General features: G+C 40.1%; 1 protein-coding gene and 1 long non-coding RNA gene across 4 annotated transcripts in view; one reads left to right on the plus strand and one right to left on the minus strand.

Moving 5' to 3' along the window:
- LOC122556678 overlaps positions 1–4,998 on the minus strand; it is a 56,271-nt gene extending 51,273 nt beyond the window's left edge. The window contains exon 1 of the long non-coding RNA XR_006313607.1: positions 4,928–4,998. This is a non-coding gene — a long non-coding RNA (uncharacterized LOC122556678). The remainder of the gene's footprint in view (positions 1–4,927) is intronic.
- Positions 4,999–5,183: 185 nt separating this feature from the next.
- Positions 5,184–27,175, plus strand: part of dnajc18 (DnaJ (Hsp40) homolog, subfamily C, member 18) — a 40,698-nt gene continuing 18,706 nt past the window's right edge. Inside the window, exons 1-6 of one of the 3 annotated variants that reach the window (XM_043703703.1) lie at positions 5,184–5,387; positions 10,654–10,825; positions 12,666–12,811; positions 18,514–18,699; positions 22,909–23,018; positions 23,679–23,788. In XM_043703703.1, the coding sequence (XP_043559638.1) occupies positions 5,255–5,387; positions 10,654–10,825; positions 12,666–12,811; positions 18,514–18,699; positions 22,909–23,018; positions 23,679–23,788 (857 nt within the window). In that variant the 5' untranslated portion in view covers positions 5,184–5,254. Of the gene's footprint in view, positions 5,388–5,464; positions 5,529–10,653; positions 10,826–12,665; positions 12,812–18,513; positions 18,700–22,908; positions 23,019–23,678; positions 23,789–27,175 lie in introns of those variants that run through there. The other 2 variants (XM_043703705.1, XM_043703704.1) reach the window with 2 other exon arrangements.

Consider the following 27,175-nt stretch of genomic DNA (forward strand, 5'->3'; position numbering starts at 1 on the left):
AACCATGTGTACTACTGTTAGAGGGCATCGCATCAGAGGCCTTGATCCAACTGAAAGTATGGCTATATTAAGTTTCAGAATCTCTTTGCAGTAATTATCACAAAAATTTGTAAACCTTAATCCCATAAAAGTCAATCCTATGATTTCTGGCCTAAGAAAACATTTTTTTTTGTACAGATATGGTGTCCCAAATTTAGTATCCTCAGGACCACAGCATACAATATTTGGATTTTCCCAAATTTTGGATCCAACGTGCTCCTAAGCACATTGATGTCATAAAAAATGACTTTGCTGTGGATCACAGGATGGGGAGTGCATGTTATGAGCAGAAATACAAAGTTTTAAAAATTGAAATGGGAAATGGGACAGGCAGAAATGATTAATTTCTGATACTCTCCCTTGAAAGCAGCTGGGAATGTTGCAATTGGATTGTTCTTGTCAGTGGAATCTGTGTATCTGGAGAATAGCTGTGTATCTGGACAACAGGGAGGACCAGGGAAGCAGGTCCTAAAGTACTGCAATGGAGTCAGATCTGCTATTCACAACTCTCACTGATTCCGCTCTTCCACAATAGCTCAAGTGTGGTTTCTTCATTCCTGCATTTGCATGAGCAGCACTGAAAGAATAAATGCCCAATTTGCATTACTGGACATTAGACACTGTATCTGTACTTTACATAAAAGTTGACCATATTTTTCCAGGTATCTAACCCTGAAAATTTAATAAGTGGAGAGTTTAATCATTCAATTTGTAAATACTAATGAAAATGAGTGTTGGTAAGTAAATTTGGAGTAATTTAATGAAAATGCAATAAAAAGCTATTTCAGTCTCAAGCAGTCAAAGAGTATTCAATGGGGAGAACCAAGTGGCTTAGACTAAATATGTTCCTACAAAGAAAAAGGATGGAATTGTAAAATCTAGAGATTCTTGATCATGAAGGAGTTTGTAGCTTATGGTAAAGCAGAAAAGGAAAGCTTGTGTCCAACACAAAAATTTTGCAAAAGAAAGCTGAAAAGAGTATGGCACATGAAGAACAGAAAATTAGGAAAGCAAACAGATGGCATTTAAGAATATTGTAAATTAAAATCAAGGAGTATCCAAAGATGTGATTTCAATCCACTGAGAACAGAAAATAATTGAGGATCTTTTTGACACAGATAAAAGTTGTTCAAGAATTCTTTGCATGTCTTCATGGTGATGCAGACATTGTAAATACAGAGATAGAATGTGAAATTTCAGATTTTATAAGCAGAAAGAGTGGAGGGATTAATGATACTAGCATCCACAAAAGTGCATAAATTTTCAGGGTTGGATGAAATGCAAAAAAGCTAAGGAGGAAATAGTGGAAGGTCCAATCATTATTTTTCCAATCTCACTGGATATAGGTGTTGTGTTGTGGGACTGAAAAACTGCACTAGATTAGAGTGGTGCTGGAAAAGCACCAGCTCAGCACTGTCCCTGCCAATCTCCCTTCCCACCTATCCTCTCCTCTGACCTATCACCTCCATCCCCATTCACCTATTGTACTCTTTGCTACCTTCTCCCCAGCACGCCCCCCTCCCCCCACCCAATTTATCTCTCCACCCTGGAGGCTCCCTGTCTCCATTCTTGATGAAGGGCTTTTGCCCAAAACGTCGATTTTCCTGCTCTTCGGATGCTGTCTGACCTACTGTGCTTTTTCAGCACCACTCTAATCTCGACCCTGGTTTCCAGCATCTGCTGTCCTCACTTTTTCCCCCTGAAAAACTGCACTGTTGTACCTTTAAAAAAGAAAGAGCAAGGTAAGGACCAAATAATAATTACAGGCTAGTCTGTTTAATGTCAGTACTGGGCAAGTTATTGGAATAAACAGTTGCTTATAAAAACAGGGATTAATTGAGAACAGTGTGTCTTTGCCAAGGGAACACTGTGCCTGACTAACCTAATTGACTGAGCAAATAAAAAGGATAATTCATAGGATAGTGTACTTGAAGTGATTTACATGGATTTTAGCTAGTTTTCTTTTAGAAAAGGTCCAATAGGGGAGATTGATTAAAAATGTCAAAGCCCCTGGATCCTGGGGAATGTAGCAAGCTGTACACAAAATTGACTGTAGCAGGAAACAAAGGATCATTATTGACGATTGTCTATACAAATACAGGTTGTATATATATTAACCTTTTCAATGTAAATGTAGGGGATATGTATCAATAAGAATGACCATCACACAGTCCTTGTGGAGACAATCCTGACTTCACACTGAAAATACACTATAGTTGTGCTATGTGGCATGGTTATTGTAGTGAATGGGAAGATTTCAAACCTATCTAGTAATTCAAAACTGGGCATCCATTGTAGTCCATCAGCACAGGTAGAATCATGCTCCATAACAATTTGCAAACTTGTGGTCCAACATATCCCCAACTCTACCATTATCATTAGGCCAGAGGAATCAACCCTGGTTCAATGAAGAGTGCAGGAGGGCATGCCAACACCAGAACAAGTCATAACTGAAAATGAGTTGTCAACTTGGTGATTGTACAAAATAGAGGAGAAAGTGAGGACTGCAGAAGCTCGAAATCAATGTTGAAAAGTGTGGTGCTGGAAAAGCACAGCTGGTCAGACAGCATCAGAGGTGCAGGAGAGACGACGTTTCGAACATAAGCTCTTCATCCTGATGCTGTCTGACCAGCTGTGCTTTTCCAGCACCACACTTTTCAACAATGGTACGAAACAGAATGGTTTGCATGCTGAACAACATAAAGAGCTAGTGATAGATAATCTAAGCACTAAACAACTCACTAGAGGAGTTACCCCATTCTCAACAATGTGGGAGCCTAGTAAACCAGTGCAAAAGACAGTCCCGGGATGATAGATATCAATGCTTTGCAGCGTGTTCCTGCTAACTGCTGTCTACCCTGGACTGCTTGCTCCTATTCTTGCTGCTGGCCACTTGGGTTGCCTGCTCCTATTCAAATGAGGAGAAAGTGAGGTCTGCAGATGCTGGAGATCAAAGTTGAAACTTTATTGCTGGAACAGCACAGCAGGTCAGGCAGCATCCAGGGAACAGGAGATTCGACGTTTCGGGCACAGGCCCTTCTTCAGGAATGGTTCCTGAAGAAGGGCCTGTGCCCGAAACGTCGAGTCTCCTGTTCCCTGGATGCTGCCTGACCTGCTGTGCTGTTCCAGCAATAAAGTTTCAACCCTGCTCCTATTCAAATCATTGGCTGCCTGCTTGTACTCTCGCATTAGCCCCCCCAGACTACCTTCTCCCACCAGGGCTGTCTGGTCACACTCTTCCCGCTGGCTGCCATGAGCTTGATTTCCCTTTTGTAAATTCATGCTGACTCTTTCTGATTCTACTGTAGTTTTCTAATTGCTCTGCTATAAAATCCTTGATAATGGACTCTAGCATCTTTTGCACCACTGATGTCAGATTGCTGGTCTATAATTCACAGTTTTCTCTTACTTCCCATGCGTATGGCATCAAGGAGCTTGAGTAAAACTGGATTCAATGGGAATCGGGGGGACAACTCTACACTGCTTGGAGTCACATTTGCCACACTTAAGGCTGGAATAGACAGGTTTTTGGTTTCTCAGGGAATTAAGGAAGATAGTGAACAGGCAGTAACTAGCATTGAGGCCAAACGTTATTCATAATGGTACTGAATTTGAAAAAAAACTCATATCTATTCTTCCTTGCTTTTCATATTTTCACTACAGCCTTTGACCCTTGCAGTCTAACCAGACAACAAGGCTGCTCTCTCATTAGACTGTTGGTGATTTAACCTGAGGACCACCATAATTCAAGCGAGAGGAGAAATTGAGAAGGACGGTCCTTCATGGTAACCTCAGCTGGTGATGGGAATTGAACACATGCTTTTGGCATCATACAGCTTTACAATCCAATCGTCCAGCCAATTGAACTAAATAGACCTCCAACTTGCTTATACTATCCCTATCAAAATGCCAGTTCCATCATGTCCAGTCAAGTGGAACTACCTCACTCACCAACACTTGGCTTAGTGGTTAGCACTGCTGCCTCACAGCTCCAGAGACCCAGGTTCGATCCCTGCCTCGGATGACTGTGTGGAGTTTGCACATTCTCCCAATGTCTGCGTGGGTTTGCGCCAGGTGCTCTTAATGTCTTACCACATCCATTGCTCGACCTTCATCAACTTGTCTCATCACATCCTCAAAGAACTCAATAAGGCTTGTGAGGCATGACCTGCCCTCACCTTAAAATGACCATGCTATCTTTAATCAAACTATGTTTTCCAAATGGTCATAAACCCTTATGCAGAATTCTTTCCAGTACCTTGCTTACCACAGATGTAAGATTGTAATTCCCGGGATTTCCCTATTCACTTTCTTGAACAGAGGAACAACATTCATCTCCATCCAATCATCCAGTTCTACTCCGGTGGAGAGTGAGGGTGCAAGATCATTGCCAGAGGCACAGCAATCTCATTCCTCACTTCCCATAGTAACCGGGTATATCTGGTCCAGTCCTGGGGACTTATCTATCTTGATGCTTCCCAGAATTTACAGCACATCCACTTTCTAAATATCAATCTGTTCAAGCCTATTAACCTGGTCCATGGTGTTCTCACTGTCAACAAAGGTCCTTCTCTCGAGTGAATACTAAAGCACTCATTTAGGGCCTCCCCTACCTATTCAGACTGCAGGCACAAGTTCTCCCCACTATCCTTGATTGGCCTTACCCTCTCTCTGATTATTCTCTTATTCCTCACGTACGTGAAGAACGCCTTTGGGTTTTCCCTAATCCTTCCCGCCGAGTGCCCACTCCTCAGTCCATTTTTGAGTTTTTTCCTCGCTACCCTGCGATCAAAAAGGCGCCGTTCTCATTGACCTAGGTTTTCGCGACCATCCTTGTACTCGATGATGAAGATGCCTCCGATCAGCTCCGGAACAACCGGTGACCTACCTCACTTGCGGCCACGAGCTGGCAACACGTTGCTAAGGAAGTGCAATATTCCGCCGGTTAGCGCCCCCAACAAACATGGCCGCCGCGCACGCGCAACTGGCACCTGATCCTCGAGCCTACAGGGCTCGGGCCACGGCGGAGAGGGCGGGATCTATTAGGAAGGGGGTGGGGTGGGGTGAGAGTAGGATTTATCAGCGGTGAGCGGCGATTGGAGGAGGATGGTAAACGGGGGCGGGGCGAGGGTATGTGGGCGGGTCGCGTCGGGGTCGCGACGCTGTGGAGTACGGTTATCACCGAGGGAGCGCGCGGCGGCGGCGGCCTCGGGAAATGGAGGCTGGGCTGGAGGAGGCGGAGCGCTATGTCGAAGCGGCGCAGCGTTGTTTAAAATGCGGTGAGCGGCAGGAGGCCCTGCACTACCTGTACCGGGCACAGCAAAGGTATCCCACCCAGCGAGCTAAAGGTAACAGCGTCCTGGGGAAATGCAGGGGTTTGTCGTGGCCTCAGCCCAGGCCCCGCTGAGACACAGGATCGTTCAGTGCTGGAGTATAGAGGATGCATGCCGATCTCAGGGAGAGCAGCTGTAAATGTGCACAAACTATTGGTGAGAGCAGTGAGACATATGGGACGGTTAATGTTTGGGGAAGGATCAGCCTCGTGGTAAACAGTTATATTCCTGTTGCTCCGACGCAGGCAGCTAGACTTGGCTAGTATTCAGACTGCGGAATGATCAGTGCCCATTAAATACTTGCCCATCGTCAGGCAGTGATCATCTCCAACATCAGCTCAAACCATCTCCATGTGACATCCAGGGGCATCACCAATACCGAATCTCCCACCATCAACAATGGAAAGTAGGAGTTTGTTGCCATCAGTGTGACTAATTGACCTGCATTTCCTCAGATGTCAAAAAGCCAAATTATGGTGCTATCCAGGGTTATGCCTTCCTGGGATGTGTTTTGTTCTCAAAATCATCTGCCACTGTGTTCTTTGTGTCTGCACATGTTATAGAGTCAAAGAGTCATATTTAATAATGGAACTTGCTAACAAACAAAATCAGCTTATATCCATCTATACTGTGATGCCAGGTCATCCAATAGTTTGAGTTGTGAGAGAGCCTTTTGTATAAAACATGTTCAGTTGCTACCTACAAATGTGCAGTTCTTCAAAGCACCTTGTTCTCCTGTGACTCCTTTACCTGTAAGGACATAATACAGTTGGAAAATAAAACAGTCTTGGACTACTGTTGTCCATTTGGTGTTATAAAACACAGTGCTGTGAAGAATGGCATTCTAAGAATTTGACCCTGCATCAGTGAAGGTGCTGTTCCACATGCATTTGCTGTCCTTGTTCTTCTGGATAGTGAAGGTTACAGGTGTGTAATTTGCTGCAATACCTGGTATGTACATGGTATATACTGCTGTCACTGTCAGTGCTGGAGGGAGTAACTGTTAAAAGAATGTAAGGTAAATGTGTAGGGTATGGATCAGCAGAGCACTTGCTGGATTATGGTGAGTTTCTTGATTATTGTTGGAGTTGCATACATTCAGACAAATGAAGAGCATTCCATCACACTCTTGACTTGTGCCCTCTTCCTATGCAGAAGCTTTGGGGTGCAGAAAGTCAGTTACCTGCTGCAGAATTCTCTTAGAACAGTCTCTTCTACCCATATTTTTATACATGTGATTCAGTTCCGTTCCTGGCTAATGGTAACCAATCTCATGGAGTGGTTAAAGGACTTTGACAGTGCTGTGGTGAGGAAGGAAATGGAGATCTTGAAAGAAGGCTGGGTTCAAATTACAACTCAGCATAAGACGTAGTAGAACAATTCCACAGGTTATAAACCTCAAATACAGATGATAATATTTCTGGGACTGTTAAACACAGACACAAAAAGACATATAAATGGTCTTGTCTAGAATGGCAGTTTCTCATAAAAGAGGTGTGGTTAATAAGTTTGCAGATAACACCAAAATTGGAGATGTAGTGGACAGCAAAGGTTACCCCCAGAATATAATGGAATCTTGATCAGATGAGATAATGGGCCAAAGAGAGGCAGATGGAATTTAATTTAGATAAATATGAGATGCTGCAGTTTAGAAAGGCAAATCAAGGCAGGATTTAATGGTAAGGTCCTTGGGAGTGTTGCTGAACAAAGACACCTTGGAGTGCAGGTTCATAGTTCCTTGGAAGTGGAGTCGCAGATAGTTAGGATAGTGAAGAAGGCATTTGGTATGCTGTCCAAAATTGTAGGTGTATTGGACAGCAGAGAAGGTTACTAGAGAGTACAATGGGATCTTGATCAGATGGGTCAGTGGATGTGAGGGGAAAGATATAAAAGAGACCTAAGGGGCAACTTTTTCACGCAGAGGGTGGTGCGTGTGTGGAAAGGGCTGCCAGAGGAAGTGGTGGAGACGTGTACAATTACAACATTTAGTAAGCATCTGGGTGGATATATGAATAGGAAGGATTTGGGCCGGGTGCTGGCCGGTGGGACTAGATTAGGTTGGGATATCTGGTCAGCATGTACAAGTTGGACCAAAGGGTCTGTTTCCGTACTGAACACCTCTATGACTCGATGATTGGGAGAGGAGCTGAGCAGGAAAGACAGTGGAACAGCAATAGCAAGAGTTTCTGAGAGTAATTTGTGACCCACAGCAAAAGTTCATCCCAATGGGGGGGACAAAAGCATACCTAAAGGAGGATGAAGCAACCATGGCTGACCAAGAAAGTCAGGGACAGCATAAAAGCAAAAGAGCAAGCATATAATGTGGCAAAGGAGATTGGGAAGCCTACAAAGACCAACAGGACAGTGAAGAAAGAAGTAAAGAAGATGATTAATATGAAGGTAAGGTAGTTGGAAATGTTAAGAGATTGAAAGAGTTTCTTTAGATACATAAAGGGCAAAAGTGGACATAGGATCACAAAAATGATGCTGAAGTAGTACTGGAGAACAAAGAAATGGCTGAGGAGTTGAATAAGTACTTTGTGTCAGTCTTTACAGTGGAAGACAGAGTACTATCCCAATTTCGTCCTGCTCCCCCCACCTCAGTCAAAGCAAAATGCCCCAAAACCTCCTTCATCTTTATTCCAGGCCCTGGAGGGACAGGGAACGATTGCCTATGTGCACAGAGACATGAGTTCATAGTCTCTGGAACAGCAGTTTTTCAATGAACTATATAGTCACCTTACAGTGAGGAGCATCCAGATAAGGCAACATACATATTGACTGGGTTACAATCAGTGAGTGTAAATAATGAGGGTTAAGCCATCTGTTGTTAGGCAATGAATAACTGACTTCACATAATAAATACTTTTCACCTTGTTAACTGGCCTTTCGTACTGAATGCTTCTAATATTGTTAAATGGCTCTACATAATGACTGCTATTCCACCTTGTTAATCCATCTCCCTTGCCTCCACCACCCCATTGTTAACTGTAAGTTCTTATCTGATCTGAGGCATGTTCAGCTGAACCTCTTGTTTCACAAAACTCAGAACCTGTTTCCCTGCCTGTTGATACGCTATACACAATGAGTACAGTGGTTGGAAAAACTGAAAGGTCGGAAAGTGGATAAATCACTTGGACCAGATGGGCTACATCCTAGAGTTGGAAATGTGTTGCTGGAGAAGCGCAGCAGGTCAGGCAGCATCTAGGGAACAGGAGAATTGACGTTTCGGGCATTAGCCCTTCTTCAGGAAGGGCTAATGCCCGAAATGTCGATTCTCCTGTTCCCTAGATGCTGCCTGACCTGCTGCGCTTCTCCAGCAACACATTTCCATCTCTGATCTCCAGCATCTGCAGACCTCATTTTCTCTTCAAAGATTACATCCTAGAGTTCAAAAGGACATATCTGAAGAGATAGTGGAGGCTTTAGTTGTGGTCTTTCAGGTAGCCCTGGAGTCAGGAAAGGTCGCAGAGGATTGGAAAATTGCTTAATGTAACCCCTCTGTTTAAGAAGAGAGGTTAGAAGAGTTTAAACTGGTTGGAAGACTTCACAAAGTGGCAGATGAAATACAGTGTGGGAAAGTGTGAGGTCATGCAATTTGGTAGGAAGAATAGAGGCATGGACGATTTTTTAAATGGGGAGAAAACTCAGAAATCTGAAGTGCAAAGGGACTTGAGAGTCCCAGTCCAGGTTTCTCTAAGGTAAACTTATAGGTTGAGTCGGTAGTTAGGAAGGCAAATACAATGTTGTCATTCATCTCGAGGACTAGAATATGAAAGCAGGGATGTATTTCTCAGGCCTAATAAGGCTTTGGTCAGACCACACTGAGTATTGTGAGCAATTTTGTACCTCTGGAAGAATGTATTCGCCCTGGAGGTTCACCAGAATGGTCCCAGGAATGAAAGGCTTAACATATGAGAACGTTTGAGGACTCTGGCACTATAATCAATGGCATTTAGAAGGATGAGAGGGATTCTGATTTAGATAAATGCAAGGTGTTGCATTTTGACAGGACAACCAGGGCAGGATTTACACAGTTAATGGTAAGGCACTAGAGAACATCGTCAAGCAGAGACACCGAAAGATTTGATACATAGTCCCTTGAAAGTGGTGTGGCAGGTAGATGTTTGCCTTAATTGGTCAGAAAATTGAGTATAGGAGTTGGGATGTCATGTTGCGGTTGTACAGGACATTTGTGAGGCCATTTTTGGAGTACTGTCTTTTACAATTGCCTCAAGTTGAACATTCAACAGCTGCTTAAAGCTAGAAGAAAGTGAGGTCTGCAGATGGTGGAGATCAGATTTGGGAGTGTGGTGCTGGAAAAGCATTCCTGATGAAGGGCTCATACTTGAAATGTCAATTCTCCTGCTCCTTTGTTGCCTGATCTTCTGTGCTTTTCCAGCACCCCACACCTGACTCTGATCTCCACCATCTGCAGTTCTCACTTTCTTCTAGTTGATTTTAATCTTACCGCGAAACCTCTTCCAAGGATGCCTACCTTAAAGAAGGTCTCCTCCTCTCTGTACAAGGATCTGTCTCTCTGTCTCTCTGTCTCTCTGTCTCTCTGTCTCTCTGTCTCTCTGTCTCTCTGTCTCTCTGTCTCTCTGTCTCCTCCCTATCCCCCACCCATGTGTGTGTGAATCCCCCCGCCCAAGTCATCTCCTCTACCCTGAAGCTCTTCAGCTACGTCCTGAAGCAGACTCACCAGCTGTTTAAACCTTTCTATTGGCTGTTGGACTTTTAACAACTGGACCTAATGTTTTTAACCATTCATTTTGCAAGGCAGACAATTTGCATTAATACAGCGTACCTGTAACCTGCAGTAGAACTGTATCTTTTTAATGGGCAGAATTTCAAAGACCGTGTAACATGCAACTTGATTGAGGCAAGGCATTTGTATTGTAGAATTTCATGATCACTTTTTTGGGAGTTATTGGGCAATTTGCAGTCAGTTTTGAATAAATGCAAATCAATGTTATTTTATTCAGCATATATAGTTTGGGTTTATCTCTTGTTTCAGCAGTTACTATCAACAGCTATGGTTTAAACATTAATATTTGGAAATACAATTTTCTTAAACATTTTGGTAAATTTTGAATTATGAATACCTGGTAATCACAATCACAAGTGAAGACTTTGCTATTTAAAGAAATTTTAAATTGTGCTTCTTTAAAATCTATAAATCATATGTTTCTCAAGGTTCAAATGCAACATTTCTAAAAAAATAGGTTTTGTTGATTTTGTTTTTTGTTTTCCTGTGCTTATTTTATTTTAATTTTAGCACTAATCCAATTAATTGTTAGAACTGGAAACTCAGCTGGCTGGAACTGTGACCGGGATACAAATAACGTTGCACACAAATCCAATAGATTGAAAAGGTGTGTGAATGCACCTACAGGAATCGGTGAAGCTGCCAAGAGTTACACTCGAGAGCAGCTGGAGGGTGTACAGAGGTGAGAATGCACTAAATATATTGCACAAACTCTTAAGTTATAGAGATGCATTTATTCAGTATTGATAAAGTTTAGATAAGTTGTACAAGAAGCTGCTTATCCCCCTCTCAATTGCTCAAATTTGTTGTTTGATTGAATATGTTCAAAAAAAAACACTTCTGTGGTAACTTAAACCACTTAATTGAAATGACTGATATTTTTGAGGAAAACAAAGACCTCAAATTAAGGGTCAATTGTACTTTTAAAAGCAGAAACATTGTTTTTTTACAATTCACCTGCCTCTTGTTATGTATTTGCATAAATGCTGTTAGTTTGTTCTAGTTGTTCTTCTAACACTGATTCATAGTACCGTAATAAGATGGTGTGTTGAAATACCAATAGTTTTCCACAGAAAAGTGACAAGTATGTGTGGCCACAATTCTACAGAATTCTCCAACTTAACTGTGCTGATCTGGGACAATGCTGATTGACAGATAGACAAATTGAAAAGCAGACATTGTCAGGTTAGTTGAGAATGACAAAATTGAATGTCAGATAGTGGGTTGCTAGGGATTTCAGAAATAAAAGGGGTGAAATAACTGTCACATTTTCTAAATACCAAATAAATGGGGTTTTGTGAGTATTATAAGATTGTATCTCCTTTGTGAATTTATATAAAGCTCTAAATTAGAAAGCAGTCTTTGATTTGTAAGCAGCTAAGTCTTGAGAGTAAGAAAATTGGAACACTCTCAGCTGCCTCCAACCTTGACAGTAATATAACTTTTTAAATCTCATTTATTATTGACTCCTATTCATGATTTATATCTTTTATATTGAAGATAAATTTCTTGTTTCACCTTTGATTTCACCATGCTACCTTCCAATTTCTGCCCTTCAAGGTCTTAACCAGTATTGTTCTGAACTGACTTAAAAGCTTAATAGAATCATATGATGTAGTCTCCCTTCAACGTCATTTTCTTAACTTGCACTTCTTTCCATTCCTGTGGCATTCCATTCCCTCAAACAAAATCACTGATTGTGAAACTTTGCGAGCTGCAAATTGACTGGCTACTGTTTTTTTTTCTTCATTACAGTAGTGATTTATATTCCAAAATCATTCAACAGCTGTGGAGTGTTTTGTAATGTTCTGCTGATGTGAGAGGAAAAAAGACTGCAAATCCAATATTTTCTTCCAATAAAATAGTGTAATTGAACTTTGGATTCTATCATGCAGAAAATGTTTATTTAGCAGTATAATATAACAGTGAAATGCAATTGAAGTGGAATTTACAAAATAAGATTGTAGTTTAGAAATCAGCATATGTTAATAGGAGTGGTAAATCTTACATCAGCTTACTGTAATAGAATGAATTTTAAATCAAATGCTTGATCCAAATGTTGCTATGATTTGGCACCAACTTTCCTATTCTGAATATTATGAATAGAATATCAAGGCTGTGTATATTTAAAAATAATATTCTACATTGAAAGGCCATAATTATAACAGTGGAATTTATATGGAATGTATGGATCTTAACTAGAATATTTAAGCACTTTGCTTGATATAGTATTGCACTTTGAAGTTTCGTTTGTATCCTAGCAGTAATTTGATTTTTCGATCAGGAGATATGGAAGATTTATGAAATTGGAGTTCCCTGGTACTTAGCTTAATTTATCTTTGGCTGTGACATGACTGATCTGAGAATTTTAATGTTGACTCTGAATACAGCAAACAAATGGACATAAAAAAAACTGCATTTAAAATGTATCTTTGTGCTGTTCTCCCAGAAGAGAATCTACTCTAGATCAATCTATTCCAGATCACAGTCTATCAGTTAATTGCTGTTTTGATGTTTTACAGGATAAAAAGATGTAAGAATTATTATGAAATTCTGGGACTTAGCAGAAATGCAGATGAAGAAGAATTAAAAAGATCCTACAGGAAGCTGGCATTAAAGTTTCATCCTGATAAAAACTGTGCTCCTGGTGCAACAGATGCATTTAAAGGTACAAAACTGAAAGTTTATTGCAATGATATAGAGTCCTAAACAATAGGGGGAAGGATGAGGAACTAAATAATTAGTCCAATATGTACAATTAAATACCTAAAGCATTGATTAGATTAAATTCCCTACAGTGTGGAAACCCACTCAGACCCATTTCCCTCTGACTAACGCACTTAACACTGGGCAATTTAGCATGACCAGTTCACCTGACCTGCACATCTTTGGACTGTGGGAGGAAACCGGAGCACCTGGAGGAAACCCACGCAGACACAGGGAGAATGTACAAACTCCCCACAGACAGTTACCCGAGGCTTCCCGGTGCTGTGAGGCAACAATGCTAACCACTGTGCCACCAAGACATCTCGATTGACGAGACATCTCTAATTTTAATGAAAACCACTATCAGTTTTAGAAACTTTAAGGTATGTTTTCATGTCTGAATGTATTCTCCAAATTCCTCCTAATATTTCAGTGTACATCACATGCAATGGATGGGTTACTGAAATCACTGCTTAAAATTTGAGTGATTTTTTTTGTGCTCTTTTCAGAACATTTTGATCGGAACTAGATGATCTCTCTATCATAGGATTATCACAGCATTATCTCTGTTACTGTTTCTCTTTTTAGTTTCCTGGAGATAAATTTTCATCTGTACTTTGGGCTTTTTTGTAGTCAAATTGGACTTGTTCCCAATTTAATCCTTCTGAGCATTTTTTTTAATAATGCATGAAATGGATGCATAGAATTTCTTTTTGAAATAAATTTGACTGCTATTGCCTCTTTTTAAAGAACCTTTAAAGTTTGTTGGCCCAAAAAGGTATTTACTGATTTTATTGCTTTCGAGTAAATCAGACACGAACAGCTAAGCCACCTAAAGGCTTAATGTTTTTAAAAAGCCAGTGAAGCTTCTGTCTGTTGCTTGATAAGAAACACATGACAAACAAGTAAGAGATGCACAGAAAACAGAAATTGCTGGAAAACCTCAGGTGTGGCAGATCTAGGGATAGAAAGCAGAGTCATATTTTGAGTCCAATAACCCTTTACTTAACTCTTCCTGAATTTTAATCATCATACTTGGACACAATTGCAACTACATATACTGCATTTGTTGTAAGAGGTAGTAAAGCATGACACAGGGTGGATATAATGAACACAGAATTTCACTGAAAACCCTTTTCTCAAAGAAATCAAAGACAGGGACCACTGATCATTGATGCTAGGTGTCATGAATGCCTTGGAAATGTAACTTGTGCAGTTCTGAAATCATGGCATCATGTTAGAAAAGGTTAATGACTTCACCCAAGTTGGGGAGAAATATGTATGGGTTTTCTTGTTTTTATTGTCCTCCCAGAATTCACACTCTTGAATTATTAAGTAGTTCATCCTTTACAGTACAGTATAATGAAGGGAAGTTCTAACTTTGCACCGTACACTGTGGTCACTCATCTTCTCTCATAACCATTACTTAATATTCAGAACTTCTTAAAAAAAACTTTCTCCTGCTTCGCTAATCTTTTGTCTCCTTGCTTTACCTGTTCCTGCTACTTGGCATAGTTAACTGCCACCCATATTCCTACTCAATTAACTTTGCAAAACAGATTGACATACAGTGCTTGACACTGATATAAATGGCCCTACTTTTTGATCCAATACTTACTTCAAGAACAGGACCTGTAGCTTGTCAGCACCTATTGCACTTTGCAGTGGGAAATGGCAACATCAATAACAATATGCTAAATTCTGAAGAAGAGTGATGCTGGACTCAAAATATCAATGCTCTTTCTGTCTCCGCAGATGCTGCTAGACCTTCTAAGTTTTCCCATCATCTTGTGCTTCTTTATCATTATACTGTTGACTGAGTGACTATACTATCACCAGCATATACACAATTAGAACATTTACTATGTCTCCATTTTTCCATCTCCCTCTTCCATTTTTGCCTTCTACCTAACTTTTCTGCAGATTGTTCATTACAGTTGAGACATGGAAGAAAGATAAGTTACTAAGGATTTTGTTTTTCAATTCTGAGTGGAAATAAAATGTTCCACTCTAGTATCTTGACCTGTTGGAAACTTTGCAAATAATTCTGAGGATCTGTCATTTTGTTCCTACTCATTGAAAAGTTGCTTCAAAGTCAGTGGAACCATAAATGGGCTTTTGTTTTCAGCTATGAATTTGAACATGCAGTTCAGATTGATCATTGACATAGCAGGTACACAGTCTCTCTGAAGTAGAAAGATGGACTCCATGAGGTGGAATTTGCAAAAAACCTTTTAACCATTATGAAGTTGTAATAAACAAAATATCCTTAGAGCAGGATCATATCATCATCCAAATTAGATGAGCTCATATTTGTGAAGAGGGAGATAAAAGGGACCAATACATCTTGTTCCAATATTGTATGTGTTGTGAGATATGAGGGTTTAGCCTAATAAATGCAACTGTTTCTTACCCATCTCAATTTCTGAAAATCTCTTGTGGACATTTTTGGGAATACATGAACATTTGGGTGGCACAGTGGCTCAGTGGTTAGCACTGCTGCCTCAGTGCTGGGGACCTGGGTTCAATTCCACTCTTGGGTGGCTGTCTGCACATTGTCCCCATATCTTCATTTGAGTGCTCCAGTTTCCCCTCTCAGTCCAAATATATGCAGGTTAGGTGGGTTGGCCATGGGAGCTGCAGGGTTACAGGGCGAGAATCTAAATGGGATGCTTTTGGAGGGACAGTGCAGACTAGAAGGACCTCTTCTGCACGATAGGGATTCTATAATATGTACCAAACATATAACAAAATCATGCCATTTTCTGTAATACTACTAATTGCCACCTTTTTCCCATATCCCTAGTACGCTTTTGTTTTTGTTTGCTCAGTCATTTATCCATATGTTCTTAAATGTATCGACAAAGCTTCTGCCTTCTCCATTAATCAGGTGAATGATCTCTATAGCCTTGCAAAACATTAGTATAGATGTTTCTCCTACCCTGTTCCAAATTTCCTATATTCAATCTGGTATTTTTAGTCCCTCATTCTTGTTTAGTTCAATGAAGAAATCCTGTCTGCTTTTGTCTTACTGTTCCCTGATCTACTTTGCTGTAATGAAGAAAGTGATTAATTTTTGTGTATGTGTAGAATTTTACTTACACTGGACATCTTTCCAATGAAACAAGGCAATATACTGCAGATTCTGGAAATTTAGTTGAAGACAATGACCTTTTCATTATAAGCATCTTAATAAATCTGCTTCATACTTGATCTAAAGCTTCCATATTCTTCCTGTGTTATGGAGGAAACTGCTTTCACCACACTGTTTAACAGTATATTCCTGACCAGCATAACCCAATTTGAATTTTTGGTTCTTTTCTCAACTGTGTTAATTCCCTACCATCTGGTTATTGCTCATGAAAATAATTTATTGTTTATCAATGTACTTCATTTCCAAATTATGTTCTATAGCTGGTTAGGAGCATAATAGTGGGTGGCACGGTGGCACAGTGGTTAGCACTGCTGCCTCACAGCACCTGAGACCCGGGTTCAATTCCCGCCTCAGGCGACTCACTGTGTGGAGTTTGCACGTTCTCCCCGTGTCTGCGTGGGTTTCCTCCGGGTGCTCCGGTTTCTTCCCACAGTCCAAAGATGTGCAGGTCAGGTGAATTGGCCATGCTAAATTGCCCGTAGTGTTAGGTAAAGGGTAAATGTAGGGGTATGGGTGGGTTGCGCTTCGGCGGGTTGGTGTGGACTTGTTGGGCCGAAGGGCCTGTTTCCACACTAATGTAATCTAATCTAATTTTCATCACCAAAATTAGTGGTATAGTGGAAAATGAAGAAGGTCATCTGAGATTACAAAGACATCTTGATCAATTGAATCATTGGTAGTGGCAGATGGAGTTTGATTTGAATAAATGTCAGGAATTACATTTTGGTAAAACAAACAGGACAAGACTTACACAATTATTGGTAGGGCCTTGTTGTAGAGGAGAGAGACTTAGGGGTACAGAATTGTTTGAAATTTGTGTCACAGGTAGGATGGTTAAGGCATTTAGCATGCTTGCCTTTATTGCTCGGACTTTGAGTATATGAGTTGCAACATCATATTGAAGTTGCACTGAATGTTGGTGAGGCCTCTTCTGGAGTACTGTATTCAGTTCTCGTCGTCCTGTTATAGGAAAGATATTATTAAACTGGAGAGAGTTCAGAAAAGATTTATGCGATATTGCTGAATATGGAAGGTTTGAGTTATAAAAATAGGCTGAGGCTTCTTTCGCTGGAGTGTCGGAGGTTGAGAATCTTATGGAAGTTTAGAAAATCATGAGGGGCATAGCTAAGGTTAATAACAAAGGTTTATTTTCCGTATGATGGGTGAGTTCAAAACTAGGGGGCATATATTTAAGATGAGAGGAGAAAGATTTAAAAATAAAATGAGGGGCAACTTTTAGTGGCTAGTGTGTGGAATGAGCCACCAGAGGAAGTGGTGGACGAAGGTACAGTTACAACACTTAAAAACATTTGGATAAGTGAGTGCATAGGAAAGGTTTGGAAAAACATGGGCCAAGTGCAGGTAGGTATGTCTAATCTTAGTTTGGGACCATGGTTGGTGTGGACTAATTGCTCAGAAGGGTCTGTTTCCATTCTTTACGACGCTGACTCCATCTACGTGTGACTAATATCTAAAAGTCTCTACATTTAGTATTTGTTTGGTTTTTGTCACAATTCAGGAGGCAAGAGAATTGGCTCTTTTTAATCTCCTCTGGTTGGATGCAATGCATATTTATTATTTCTTTTTAAGCACTTACTTTTACTCAAAGTGTAAAAACTAAATTTTAATTAATCAAAATTAAGGAGCCAATTCAAAGCTATCGAGTGGAAAAAAGAATTTTATTGCCTACTAATCTCAAGGAAAACAGAATAAAATATTTTTAAAAAGTTTTACATATACAGGTTATAAATGTAAAAATGTAAGTGGATGGGGTGGTGAGAGCATCTTATACATTTTAAAGTTATTAGAGTCATAGAATCCCTACAGTGGAAACAGGCCATTTGGCCCAACAAGTCCACACCGACCCACTGCAGAGTAACCCACCCAGACACATTCCCCAACCCTATTACTCTACATTTACCGCTAACTAATGCACCTAGCATTGAGTGTGATTAGCTGTTGTCAGATTTCTTCAATATTTGTGAAATAATTAAAATTTTGAGACAAAACTTTCTTGGTATTATTATGAATCTGTTTCATTCTCCCTCTGCTGTGCCAAGAAAATTACTAAATTGTGATTTGTTTATATACTCCTGAATCTAGCTCCATTGTCTTTCCAAACTGAAAACTCCAGGCAAATCTTTAATTCCTCCAATATGGTAATTTAACTTACGAGTGTGAGCTAAGCAGGAGGTGCAAATTTTTTGATTTTGTATTAGTAGTCTGGTTTCACAGTCTTTGAAATTCGCATTTTATTCAAAAACAATGTAGTTAGTTTAATGTAATAAGGGCGGGTGAGATCAGTATATCTCTGTTTGGGTCTGTATTTGTCATCTTTAAAAGTCTGATGATGAAAGTTGATTATTGATGGTGCATGTTTGCTATTTCTGTAGTACTCTCTCTAAATTTATCACTGTGTTGAATAATATTGTTAGAATAGACATGAACAAAATTAACAAGAATTTAATGGTGAAAATACTAAATACTGAAATTACTGATATCTACTTTAGCAATAGGAAACGCATATGCTATTCTGAGTAACCCAGAAAAAAGAAAACAATATGATGAATATGGAGAGCAACCACCAACTGTCCATCGTCCTTATGCTGGTGGTTCAAATTATTACAGAGAATTTGAAGCAGATGTAACGCCTGAAGATCTGTTCAACATCTTCTTTGGTGGAAGATTCCCCACAGGTTGGTCTTGGAAAAATATAATTTTCGCTATATTTAAGGAGTTTAACTAAATGGAAATTATACTATGGTCCAGAAAGATGGTTACTGCAGCAGTGTGACTGGCAGTACAAATGAATACCATGCAGAAGTCTGGACACAACCGTGCACAAGTTGTACTGGTAGTTAAACATCTGATGGACACATTCCCAGCATTTGGAACCTTCTGGGACAGCATTTCTGAGCCTGAATAGGCAGGAGTGTTCTGGATTTCTTATGTGTGTAGTTATCCAAGAAATTTTAGTAAACTTGCTCTAATTTCTGGGGAACTGTAAAACTTGACCTGTTGCCCTACCTCAGAACCTGATCCCATTATTATCACTAACTACCTACCACTCACCTGTCTATTAAATTACCCAGGTATCGTCCTGACCTCTTACCCACTTCACTCATTGTGCTCAATCATTCAATAAGAATCATCACAGATATGGTAAATAAGAAAATCTGGTTACCAAGGTTAGATCTCATTGAATACAGGGAGAACAAGCCATTTGGATACAGAACTGCCTCGATGGTAGAAGACAGAGGGTACTGGTGGACAGTTGTTTTTCCAACTGGAGGCCTGCGACCAGTGGAGTGCCACAAGGATCGGTGTTGGGTCCACTGCTTTTCGTCATTTATATAAATGATTTGGATGTGAGCATAAAAGGTATGGTTAGTAAGTCTGCAGATGACCTGAAAATTGGAAGTGTAGTGGGCAGCAAAGGAGGTTACTTCAGATTATGACAGGATCTTGATCAGATGGGCCAATAGGCTGAGAAGTGGCAGATGGAGTTTAATTTAGATAAATGTGAGGTGGGAAAACAAATCTTAGCTGGACTTAGACACTTGATGGTAAGGTCCAAGGGAGTGTTTGATGATCAAAGAGACCTTGGAGTACAGGTTCATAGCTCCTTGAAAGTGAAGTCACAGGTAGATAGGATAGTGAAGAAGGTGTTTGGTATGCTTTCCTTTATTGGTCAAAACAATGTGTATAGGAGTTGGGTGGTCATGTTGCGGCTGTACAGGACTTTGGTTAGGCCAACTTTGCAATATTGTGTGCAGTTCTGGTCTCCTTCCTATTGGAAGGATGTTGTGAAATTTGAAAGAGTTCAGAAAAGATTTAGAAGGATGTTGCCAGGGTTGGAGGATTTGAGCTATTGGGAGAGGCTGAATAGGCTGGCGCTGTTTTTCCTGTGGCATCGAAAGCTGAGGCGCTCACCTGATAGAGGTTTATAAAATCATGAGTGGCATGGTTAGGATAAAGAGACAAGGTCTTTTCCCTGGGGTGGGGGAGTCCAGAACTAGAGGACATAGGTTTAGGGTGAGAGGGGAAAGATATAAAAGAGACCTAAGGGACAACTTTTTCACGCAGAGGGTGGTATGTGTCTGGAAGGAGCTGTCAGAGGAAGTGGTGGAGGCTGGTATAATTGTAACATTTAGAAGGCGTCTGGATGGCTATATGAATCGGAAGGGTTTAGAGGGAAATGGACCAAGTGCTGGCAGGTGGGACTAGATTGGGTTGGGATATCTGGTCAGCATGGACGAGTTGGACCGAAGGGTCTGTTTCCATGTTGTACATCTCTATGACTCTATGTAATGACATTATTTCTTTCAGAAATTCTAAATAACAAATTTATTACACTTACAGTTCGTCAATATCATTAATTGTTTAAAAGAAACAAAAAAAATTAAACAATGCTCTACACAATTTATTAAACTTGCCTAGCAATTTTAATCTCTTTGTAGTGTGTTACTACACTTAAGGGGTGGTCCCAGCTCTTCTGTGCCGCATCACACCGTACCCACCCTTCTACATTTGGGCAACAGTTAGCTTAACCATAACAAGCATGGATGGAGAAGTATGTCATTTTCCCATGATTGGCATTGTTCAGAACAAGTCTCTCACCAATCGGCTAGTGTATAATCAAGGATTCCAGTAGCTTTGCAAATCTAGATTTCCATTATCCTCAATGTTTTGTTTCTACGTGAAAGTTGACCTGATTAAAACCTATACTAGCAATCTTTAATGGAAGAAGGCAATGAAACAGAGGCATCCATGATATGCAAGCAGTTCTGGTTTTCGAGTGTTTCACAACTATAAATAATTTCTGAATAACCTTGATGAGTTTGTGGGTTGTGCATTTAGAGAAGCCGCACAGGTTCCCAATCGATCATTGGAAGTAGCAAGTTGCATATAGATTTAATGCAACCTGATGAGGTGGTCAAGATAGTTGCAAGTCCCACAACAGCAGATGGCATAGTTCTCTGATCATGTCCAGTGACATCCTTAGTCTGGGGTGCCCAATGCCACACTCATCTGGAGGAAATGACATTAAGGATGATATCTCTCTGCCTCTAGTACCTCTTTCACGCCAAAAGTGTTCCTTCTGCTGCAGTTGCTTCGTGGGGTTATTCAACAGCCAGGGAAGGTTGGTGCAGGTCTTTGGCTTGCTCGCACATTTGCCTGCACCTTCATTTGTCTAGTGGCCATGGTATCGATAATCCCTGCTGTGGTTGGATCCATTGGTCTTTGTAATGGACCTGTCTGGGGATTTCAGAAACAGAACAAGTTCTTGGTAAAGTGAGCAATTAGCATTAACATCTTGCACAGTGAGGGTTTAAAAAGTAGTCCTCAATACAGTGTGACAAAGAGGACCATTGTAATCCTTTGGGCCTTTGATATAGTGGACTTTATTCTGATTGGAGCAGTACAATGCAAATCTAGTTGGAGATTTTAAGTGTACAGGTTGTTCTGTTGTAATGCGTGTTTCGTCAACGATTGACAAACTGAGGACACTGTTTCTACAGCATGAATCTTTAAAATGTGTGTTGGCTGTATCGCGATTATAGTGCCAACACTTTAAGCACTGTTTGTAAAGTGCAATTTTTCTATAATGTGGGGTTGCACAAGAATATAACTATTGTGTTATAGAAGAACTGACTTTAGGAGGTTACTGAAACCTTGCCTCCTTATCGTCCATGTCACCCAAGGATACATGCATTGTATAGAAGAATGTGCTGTCAAATACATCCAATGTGAGGAAATCAGCTCTATGCCCTCGCACAGCCTATGAGATTCTGAATTATGACTTTCAGGTGATATTGTTTAGTCATCTGTGATTGCTTCTGCTTCAGAGATCACTGACACTGTTCAGCCTATCTGTGGTTAGGATTTGCACGCCATGTATTTCACATGCAGGATACTGTGATTACAGATACCTTTAATCTGTACTGCGTAAGTGTCTGATTAATAGAACTGCCCCTTGCATTGCTGACAAGTAGAGCCCACATGCTCAAACAGCTAGAAAAAACCCACTTACCCTCCCTTTAATGTAGAGGCAGTCTTTTAATTTTTTTTGCCATTGCATAATGAAAACGATGAAGGTAAAAAGACTGAGGTTGATATGTTTAGCTCATCATCTTTTACAGAAATGAACGTACATTCAAAATTGGTATATTAAAAACATAAAATATAGGAGCTGGAGTAGACCATTTGGCTGTTTGATCTTGCTACAGTATTCATTATGATTGTGTCAATCATCCAACTTAATTCTCTGCTCCTGCTTTACTCCCATATCATTCGAACCCTTTAGCCCCAAGGCTATTTCCAACTCCTCAAAATCAAACAATGTTTTGGCCTCTGGGGCTCAAGGAGTGAACCAAATTGGTCTGTGCAACATGGTCATCATCCAGATTTATTCATTTGATTTGATTCCACGAGCTACATCTGTGGGATTTGAACCCACATACTCTGAGTAATTCAGTCCAGAGCCTTGGTTTCTTCATTACTTATCCAGTAATGTTATCACTATGTCAGCATCTCCCTGTAGCTATGTTCAAAAGATACATTACTATGTGCCTGTTATAATATATTTTGATAGGCAGTATTTGCATGCCCATAAATGTAAGATGCTTGGATTCTTAAGTGTACAGCACTGATGAATCTAAGAATAGCTAGGACCAATTCAAAACTGGTTACACTTAATTAAGACTTTGCTGACCTGACATTCTGTCAGTATATGAAATGTTTATCATTCGCATATCAATGAAATGTAGAAAAATTCAGTACTTCTGATTGGAAGAAGAGAACCATTTTATTAGCTTTACTATTGCACTTCACTATACCAGTTTCTCAGTTTGTTTGCATTTGTTAAATGGGGTAGCCTTCTGACGACCATATTTTTTTGACAGGTAATATTCATGCCTATACAAATGGAACAACAACATACACCCATATTTACCGCCGGCGTCGTTATATGAATGACCATGTGGAAGAAGAAGAACAGGAGGCTAGATCTCAGGTTACTGTTAACATTTCTATGAGCTTGAACATGTCAGATTAAGCCATTAAACAGTATAGTGGTTTCAGTTTTATTCCTTAATACCATTTTCATTTGGAAATAACTGAAAGTTCCTGTATTCCTAAAATTTATAGACTTAACATGTTTGTTTTATCTTGTGTTAAATGCCTGTTAGACCTAATTGTAATTAATGGTCAAGTTTCTGCAGTGGAATAGATTTGATGATCAAATCTGTGGTAAAATTGTATGACTGGCTTCTCTTTTCCATTTGAATCCGATTGCCATCCAGTTAAAGCCAGTGTTGATGAAAAACCTCCTGACATAATTAATTGGTCGTTTTATACACAGAAGGGATCAGGGAGGAAGGACATTTTAATGTATAGTCAACATGGTGATATTATACGAAGGTCCCTGCTCTAAATAACCAGACTATGATTTACGTATTTTTTTTAATAATGCAGCAATGATTTTAAAAATATCTTTAAAGCATATGTGTAATGTATGTATAGGCAAAGAATTGACATAGATTATACATAATAAGGAAAGAACTTAGTTGCTGGGAAACAATATTATGCTACTGGGATTAAGGAAATACTGAAAACAAGGTTTCTCCCATTGTGCTTTGTTAATTTGACTGTTATTTTCTTGCCCATTTTGCAGGGAACATATTCAGTATTTTTGCAGCTGTTGCCAATATTTGTATTAGTTCTTGTATCACTTGTCGCCCAGTTAACAGTGATCAACCCTCCTTACAGTCTTTACTACAAACCGTAAGTTTAATATTTTCAAAATATTATCATGCTGTCATTGTTCTACAATTGGTGAGGGAATGGTGTAAGTGGTCATAATTCTTAAGTGGAAGTTGAATATAAATGATATATTGCTTTTTTAAAAGAATCTAAATAGTTCAGTGTTAACAGTTTTATTTGTATTTGTTCCTGCAGCTGGCAAGATTTGCCAAGTATCAGACTTTGATTATTTGGACTTGTTCAGTCCATTTTGTTTTTAAACTACATTGGAAAAAAATGGAGGGTGCTGTAAATTCCTTTATCAATAGGATCTGGATTCAGTGTTGAGAATGTGGTGCCAGAAAAGCATAACCGGTCAGGGAGCAGGAGAATCGACGTTTTGGGCAAAAGCCCTTCATCAGCAATGAGGCTTGTGAGCTTGGGGGGGGGGGGGGTGTGATAGGTCGTAGACGAGAGTGGAGTGAATAAGTGGGAAGGAAGATGGACAGGTCATGAGGGTAGTGCTGAATTGGAAGGTTGGATCTGGGATAAGGTTGGGGAGGGAAAATGAGGAAACTGGTGAAATTCATATTGATCCCATGTGGTTGGAGGGTCTCAAGGCAGAAGATGAGGCGTTCTTCTTCCAGGCATTGGGTGTTTAGGGTTTGGCGATGGAAGCCTCATCTTCTGCCTTGGGACCCTGCAACCACACTGGATCAATGTTCACCAGTTTCCTCATGTCCCCTCCTCTCTTCCCCCCCCCCCACCATTTTATCCCAGATGCAACCTTCCAACTCGGTACTACCCTACCTGGCCATCTTCCTTCTCACCCTCCAACCACATGGGATCAATATGGATTTCACCTATTGCACAATCAGCTACCTTACCCTAGTCGGTCCCATTTATCTCTCCACTCCTCAGCTTACAAGCCTCATTCCCTGATGAAGGGAATGTCAACTCTTCTGCTCCTCAAATGCTGCTTGACCTGCTGTGCTTTTCCAGCACCACAATTTCGACTCTGATTCCAGTCCTCACTTTTTCCTCTAGATTTAGTGTTGATTAGTGTGTTTTGGTTACTATATTTTTGTAGATTAAACTGTTCTATTTCTTTAAAGATTATATACTTTGGTATGTTGCTTTTAGATGGGGGTGTTGGTTAATTGACTTTACTGGACAGATGATTTGCGATGGGTGGGTGGCTTCTGTTTTCCATCCCAGCTTCAGTTACTGTGAAGGTCCCACGTCAAGTTCTCCTTGCCTAAGGTGTGGTACTCCTCTGGTTAAGCTACCACCAGTTGTGTCTCTCTAATGAGAGAGCAAGATGTGTGATAAATCAGATAAAACTCTGCCTACTCAAGTAAAAACGTGAACGTGGTACATTATCAAAAAAGAGGTAGATATCTTCCCGATTTTCTGTTAAAATTCACCTGCACCAATTAATTTGTTTTCATTGGTTATTTATCTTGTATGTTGCTTTTGTGGGACATTATAGGTGAACATATCCAATTTTACATAAAATAATTGTAACCATTTCTTTGAGGAGTAACTAGTTTAGTTGGAAAGGCTTCAATGTCCAGAGAATGTAAAAGGCACTATGTAAATGTCCTTTATTTATCCCAGCAAGTTAGAAAAAATAAACCTGATTGCAATGGAAATAAGGTGCATGATACAAGATGGAAGATATTTGCTCAGGCTTTCTTTTTCTTCCTAGTTACTAGCTTCAAATTATATACCAGCATTGGCAATGGAATTGGCATTCACAGTCATGACCCTTTCCTCAGTCATTCCTGGTTACATCCAGCATTCACTTTCTTTATTGATACACAAAATCTCGTTGTAGGAGGAGTGCAAATGTTGGTGAAATACTATTTCAGAATCCCTAAATGAGAGAATTCCTGGTGGGAGAAGAGATCAAGTTTTTCTGTGTAAATGTATCTTTTCTTAATGAGCAAGCATGCTAATTTAGTATCAATACAAAATAAATGGGATATTAATAATAAGGGCATATGCATCGGTTTTCTAGGTTTAGTACAACCACAAGAGGGCAGAATTACATTTTAATGTTCGTGCTGGATTGAAAAATGAAATGTACTGAAAATTGATTTTAAAAGTTGGGTATGCATGGAAAGAGAATTGTAAAATATCATAGATATTGGAAAGCTGAACAAGATGATGGCCATAACAAAGAAATAGTGCCTTACAAATCATTAATACATTTGTTGCACAAGAATGTACAAGCTTGTTTTTGCTCACTGCAATAGTGTATTTGAAGCCCTGCTATTCTGACTGATCACAAGTTAAGATTTTAGAAGAATATGCAAAAAAACACCCTAAACCTACCTGATTTTCATACCCAGTTTAATAGTAAATGTGGACCAGGTTTTGGTACTTAACAAGAATCACTACCTAATCTATCATGTGTAATTTAGATTGTAACTACAGGTAAAAATTAAATTTAATTAAATAAACTTTAAATTTGTAAAGTCAAAGCCCCTAATAAGTTTCCCCTTAAAGAGAAAGTGAGGTCTGCAGATGCTGGAGATCAGAGCTGAAAATGTGTTGCTGGAGAAGCGCAGCAGGTCAAGCAGCATCCAGGGAACAGGAGAATCGACGTTTCGGGCATAAGCCCTTCTTCAGGAATCTGAAGAAGGGCTTATGCCCGAAACGTCGATTCTCCTGTTCCCTGGATGCTGCCTGACCTGCTGCGCTTCTCCAGAAACACATTTTCAGCTCTGATCTCCAGCATCTGCAGACCTCACTTTCTCCTCAAAGATTCCCCTTAAAGACACAGACAGGGAAAAAAAAATGAATGGAGGTGAAACCGAAAAAGCAATTCCATAATCTTTGTTCACTGGATCTGTTGGGTTGATTCTTGCTGATCCAAAGGTTTCTCCTTGACTTTTGTCTGAACTGGAAGCCAGTAGAAGCAGAAGCACAGGGTGGCTTTTTTTTGTGTGAAATGTCTCACACTTGCCTAATTCAAAGTCACAATTTGTAGCATCTACTGAAAGAAAGGATGTTGTTAAAGGTTCAAAGATTTGAGGATGTTGCCAGGGTTGGAGGCTTTGAGAAGCTTTGTTGCCAGGGATAGGTTGATTGGGCTGGGGTTATTTTTCCCTGGAGCATTGGAGCTGAGGGGTGATCTTACAGAAGTTGATAAAATCATAAGGGGCATGGATAGGGTGAATAGCCAAGATCTTTGCCCCAGGGTAGGAGTTTCCAAAACTAGAGGCCATGAGTTTAAGGTGAGGGGGCAAGATTTAAAATGGACCTAACTGTTTCATACAGGCGGTGTGTGCGCATAGAATGATCTACCAGAAGAAGTAGTGGAGGCTGGTACAATAACATTTAAGTCATCTGGATGGGTATATGAATAGGAATGGTTTAGAGGGATTTGGCCAGAATGCTGGCAAATAGGATTAGATTAAT

This window comes from Chiloscyllium plagiosum, chromosome 14 (assembly GCF_004010195.1).
Source record: "Chiloscyllium plagiosum isolate BGI_BamShark_2017 chromosome 14, ASM401019v2, whole genome shotgun sequence".
NCBI lineage: Eukaryota > Metazoa > Chordata > Chondrichthyes > Orectolobiformes > Hemiscylliidae > Chiloscyllium > Chiloscyllium plagiosum.